Here is a 5,707-nt window from a genome sequence, read left to right on the forward strand (position 1 = left end):
AATGTTATATCATCATGAAATTAAGGTGTTAGTGTGTGACCCATTAGGTTCAACATAGCCACTGACATAAATGGGCTCGGGCCCAACAAGCCCACAACCCATTTAATGACAACACAAAGCACTAGCAATGCTTTGTTGCCCCAGAGCTAGTTAGATTAATGACTTGATCATCCTATTAAACATATTTGGTTGCCGTATGTATTTCTTTTCGTCTCGGTTACCTTCCCATAAAACCTAGGGTAAGGAAACGTATCAACCCTTGCGGTTTAGGGTAAGCTTTATTCGAAATAGGGAATCTTCAATTTACTGACTCTAAAGGCAGATCATCTCATGATCTCTTTTATTATGCATAGATTCCCAAGTCCCTGTAAATGTCATCCCGATTTCTCCGATTTACAGATAACCTAATCTCTCACAGAGATTTGACGAATTCCTTTAGCTTATCACCCTAGCCCTGTGCTCTTTCAAGACAAGCCCAACAGTATACCTATGAGTCTCCATATTTCAGGCAGACGAGGTATACAGTCAAAGCATGCCTTCTAGAACACAGTCTAGGTAATAATTTCTGGTATAAGGAAAGACATACTCAAATATAAAGAGACTACTCCTACTGATACTCTTTGTGAGATTTCCTCATAGAGTCTCTTTTGTGGGTCTGTTCAGTGCGAGTTATACCCTTATAGATCCACCCACGACTTTAGCTAAGACATCTCCATATCTGTAGCTCATGAGGTCTTTACCTTGCATTCAATTACAAGTAGATAAGTCGTGCTAGTCTTACCCGAGATCACTGATCCCCATTCTCAGTGTCTCTAGACTGGGAACATAAAATTAGGAATAAATATCCAGTACCCTTGAATCCTCATGATCGTGATCTCATCACAGATACTCAAGAGATACCTATTTTATTCCAAGGGGTTTATCCAGTTACTCATATAAAATATTAACAGTAATATTGAGACAAAATATGAAATAGGATAAATAGTGCTTTTATTTATTTGCGACAATACAAAGGTTCACATATGTCCTAATGTAATTAAAAGATTGTCTCTAGGATATCCATATACTAACACTAGGATCATGTGTCAAGGCCTTATATAGGTCACTTAAGTTTTAATCGCACTGTATTAGCGCTAATAGCTACGCTTAGCATTTTAATCCCAAACTTAGGATTCTAAACCTAGCCATTTTTCTAGGATTTGTCATATTTTTATTTTATTTTTCGCAGCACTTTTCCAGTACGCGCTTTTACTTAGCCAGTATCAGTTCTAAAACCAGTTCTCATCATTTTAACTTGAAACTTGTTAAGCTAGTCCTATATATTATTCTAGTGACATATACATACTTTTTCATAATTTTCCGGGATACTTCATCAATACGCATTTATACCGTGAGGCAGAACCGATATCTGCACTTTTCATCAGAAAATTGACTTTCAGCATTCTTAGTCACTTACTATAATTATTTAATCCTTCTCATAATTATTAGGGTCAATTATTGAATTATCTCATTAATTTCCTAATTAATTAATTAAATTCCTAAATTAACGCGCGGGTTCTTACATTAGGCGAGTGTACACTTATGCCCTAAATGAAGTTTGTTCACGCTTCATGATAACTCATATTTTATTGCACTTATTTGTTACTCTTGATTAGTATTTTTAGGATTTATTTGAATAAAATAATTAATTTTTGAGTTAATTTAGATTTTTACTTTTTTATTGGGTTTAATTTATTTTCGTCAGAATTTTTCAACTTTACGTTACTTCTGTATTTTGGCCATATGCCGGTCCACAGTTGTTGGATTGAATCCTTTCTTGTTGGATTTTTCAGATAACACAGAGGGCTACAATTATTATGAAGAGCTCGAAGCCCAATTAGGACTGGAAGCTAGTCGATTTCTAACGCCAAGTTGGACGCGTTTTGCTGAAGTTTTATTTGATTATTGGACTTGTAACTTAAATTAAAACCCAATTACTTAAGTGGCCCAAAGCCAACTTTTGGTTTTATTTTATTTTATTCTATATTATAGACAGATGGGCCGATCAGAACTGAACCCTAACCCGCTTTGGGTAGGGGTATATGACGGCAGAGTAGGAAATATTTTAGGGATTCTAAATTTTCGTATTTTGGGATCAAAGCACTTTATCTGGAGCGTTCTTCGCGTTCTTCATCTTTTTCTTCTTCTTCTTTTTATTTGATTTTAATCATGTTTACCTTAGCCATGCGAGGCTAAGAACCTTTTAATCAACCTAAGGGTAACAGATTTCATAGATTAGTCTTAAGAGTCTGCGCTTTATTTTAAATCAGTTTTGTTTCCCTTTTCAACTCAGATTGATTTCGTGTGATCGTGGATATTCATTCTGAGGTTCGCGATTGCGATTATGGAAATGGATTAATCATCAGATTTGATGGTTAGATTAATTGGCCCTATGACCTTAAATCAAACGGGCTGATACTCTACGATTGTATGAGTAGAAGCACTGTATTTGATCAAATGTTAAGCGATCGCTTAGAGAGGGTTGTCAATTGGAAATAAGGATTCTGATTCGATTGACGATCAATCACAATTCTGATATCTTTTTATCTGAGGAAAGACGTCCATGAAACCCTAACCTTAGGTTGGTTAATTTTTAATTACGAATTTTTATTCCAAATTTATATTCTGCCTTTTTAATTATTCAATCAAAATCCAAAACCCCCTATTAATTTTCTGTCATCATAAGCGATTTTTACCGAAACAATTTCCTTGAGAGACGACTTAGGGTTTCCGCTTTATTGCAAATTTTCTGAACCCTAATAAAAAAATAATTTGTAATTTGCGCGAGTTCGACAGCTCGTGTCAAATTTAGCGCCGTTGCCGGGGAAATTGCATCGGTCTAAATCGTTTTCTGAATTTGATCATCTTCTTCTTCTTTAATTTTCGTTTCTGTTTCTAAAAAAAAATTAAAAATTAAAAAAAAAATTATGTTTACGCATCTGTCTTGTTTCTGCGTTTGTACTCGTTTGTTTTTCTGATTCCGATTTCTTCACCTTTGATTCTGCATCGGAATTTGATTCTACACAGGCATCTTTTCTCAGTTTTTGAATTTTTTGCATTACGGTTTACGTTTTGGGCAGTTTTGGGCAAATTTGGGGAAATCGGTAAAACTTCTGTTTGAGAGATTGGCTTCGGGAGTTCTATTCCCAAAGGAATTCAACCTTCTGAGCATAAATCTCGCCCTAAAAGGGCAAGAGGTAACCTTTATTTTTGCAAAATTCTTTCGTTTACTAACCGTTTTTGCTGTTTCTTTGTCGTTTCAGGACGTATCGGGTATTTTTGAACTTGTTCAACTTGCTCTGATCGCTCTGAAAATTGGTGAGCTGAAGGAGACGATCATCCCTGTCAAAACTCGTGAGGTCATGCATCACAAATTAGGCCCTGGTTTTGGAAAATTCCTTCGTTTACTATTTTATTTTATATTTTGAAAAAAAAAAATATTTGATTTTTGAGTCCGTAGGGTCAATTAGAGTTTAGGAGAGTTGGTCTTATAGCATTCTGAGGTCATTTGGTATTTTTTGTAGATTTATTTTGCTTCTGTTTGCTATTTTCGGCAATTTTTTTGTGTCTTATCGTATGTTTTGTGATTTTACTGTTGTATGCCTTTACCTATGATGCATGACTAGGAGTACCACCAATGTTGATGATTTATATGCATATGACCCTGAGATAGAGAAATCATTGCATGCTGCTAGTAAAGCTCGTAGGTTGACTTATAGTAGAGCTGTTCCTGAGCATACCTTAGAGTCTGAGTTTGTTGAGTCCGAGTCTGTTGAGTCTGTTGTTTGTTCGAGTCCTTTACATAGTGTCTATTCGTTTGGTAATTTATTTCATTTTGAAATCATGGGTGATAGAACACTTAAGCAATTGGCTGCTCCTAATGTTGATAACGAGCAGCCCCTGTGTATTCGTTATGCTAATCCTGTTGTACCTTTTGAGCTTAAGTCTGGACTGATACATTTGCTTCCCAAGTTTCGTGGTCTTGCAGGTGAGGATCCTCACAAGCATCTGAAGGAATTTCACATAGTCTGCAGCACTATGAAGCCAACAGGGGTGGATGAGGAGCAAATCAAGTTGCGTGCTTTTCCTTTCTCTTTGGACAGTGGAGCTAAGGATTGGTTGTACTACTTGCCACCTTCCTCCATTGTAAGCTGGAATGACATGTCAAGATTTTTTCTTGAGAAATTCTTCCCTTCATCTAGGGCCACCTCAATCAGAAAGGAGATCAGTGGCATAAGGCAGGCTAATGGGGAGAACATGCATGAGTATTGAGAGCGGTTTAAAAGGCTTTGTGCAAGCTGCCCACACCATCAGATTCCAGACAATCTCCTGATTATTTACTTCTATGAAGGATTGCTGCCTATGGCTAGGAACCTTTTAGATGCAGCTAATGGAGGAGTCCTGAGCAATAAAACACCTAATGAGGCAAAAGAGTTGATTGTTGAGATAACGGCTAATGCTCAGCAATTTGGCACTAGAGCAAACAGCAGTACAGTGTTCCAAGTGCAAACTCCTCCAATGTAAAATCCAACAGTGGCAGCAGTAGGAGCATCAAGCACAGATAACCTGAGAATGGAGAACAGACTTGATGAGCTGACATCAATGGTGAGGCAGTTGGCAGTAACACAGACTGTGCAACCTTCTGCTCAACAGATAAGCAACCTGTGTGGCATCTGTTGTGATCCTTCTCACCCCACGGATGCTTTTCCTTCTCTACAAGACAGTGGTTTCCAAGTTGATTAGTATGTTGCTGTAGTTTTTCCTGCAAAGCCACAATACTAGCAGATGCAGCAGCAGCAGCAAAATAATCCCTTCTCTAATACATATAATCCTGGCTGGAAAAATCATCCAAATCTCAATTGGAATCAGAACCAGCAAAGTGCACCATTCCAGCAGAGGCAGCAGTTTGCACCTTCGCAGCAGAGGCAAAATTTTCAACAATTTTCACCTTCACAGCGAATGCAGCAGCCGCCAATGCAGCAGCAAGCCAGTAGCAATGGTCCTTCTTTGGAGGATTTAGTGAAGCAGATGGAAACTAACAATCTGTAGTTCCAGCAAAGGACTGAGTCTTCCATCCAGAATCTGCAAACACAGATTGGCCAACTTGCAACATCAATGAGTCAGAATCAACAAACAAGAGGCAACTTCCTTCCATCACACACAGTTGCAAATCCAAAGGGAACCGGCAATGTTAGAGCCATCTCTCTGCGGTCTGGCAAGCAACTGGAGGAACCAAACCAATCTGCTATTGAGTCATCTCAAGGAGGTGACACTGGTTCAAGGAAGCAGAATACTGATACTTCTGATGTCCACATCCCGTTACCTTTTCCTCAAAGAGCCACTCAGTCTAAAAAGCAAGCAGCAAAAGCTCAAGATAAAGATCTTGACACCTTCAGAAAAGTAGAGGTCAATATCCCACTCTTGGATGCGATTCAGCAAATTCCAAGATATGCTAAGTTTCTGAAGGAGTTGTGCACCAACAATAGGAGGCTGAAAGGAGATGAACGAGTCAGCGTCAGCCAGAATGTGTCAGCACTCATCCAGCCCATGCCCAAGAAGTGCCAAGATCCAGGGACATTTACTATCCCTTGCATTATTGGAAATTCTGTTTTTCATGATTGTATGTTAGACTTAGGAGCATCCATTAATGTTATGCCTGAATCTGTGT

General features: G+C 38.2%; 1 protein-coding gene across 1 annotated transcript; it reads left to right on the forward strand.

The window, feature by feature from the left end:
* Nucleotides 1-3,882: 3,882 nt before the first annotated feature.
* On the forward strand, nt 3,883-4,563 carry LOC133294891 (uncharacterized). Its single transcript, XM_061493647.1, has 2 exons — nt 3,883-4,304; nt 4,410-4,563. Exons 1-2 carry the CDS (start codon nt 3,883-3,885, stop codon nt 4,561-4,563), a joined length of 576 nt encoding a protein of 191 aa, XP_061349631.1.
* The last annotated feature ends 1,144 nt before the right edge of the window (nt 4,564-5,707 follow it).

The sequence above is a fragment of the Gastrolobium bilobum genome, unplaced genomic scaffold (assembly GCF_033153095.1).
Source record: "Gastrolobium bilobum isolate Gb01-03AN ecotype WA unplaced genomic scaffold, APGP_CSIRO_Gbil_v1 utg43904, whole genome shotgun sequence".
Classification (NCBI taxonomy): Eukaryota; Viridiplantae; Streptophyta; class Magnoliopsida; order Fabales; family Fabaceae; genus Gastrolobium; species Gastrolobium bilobum.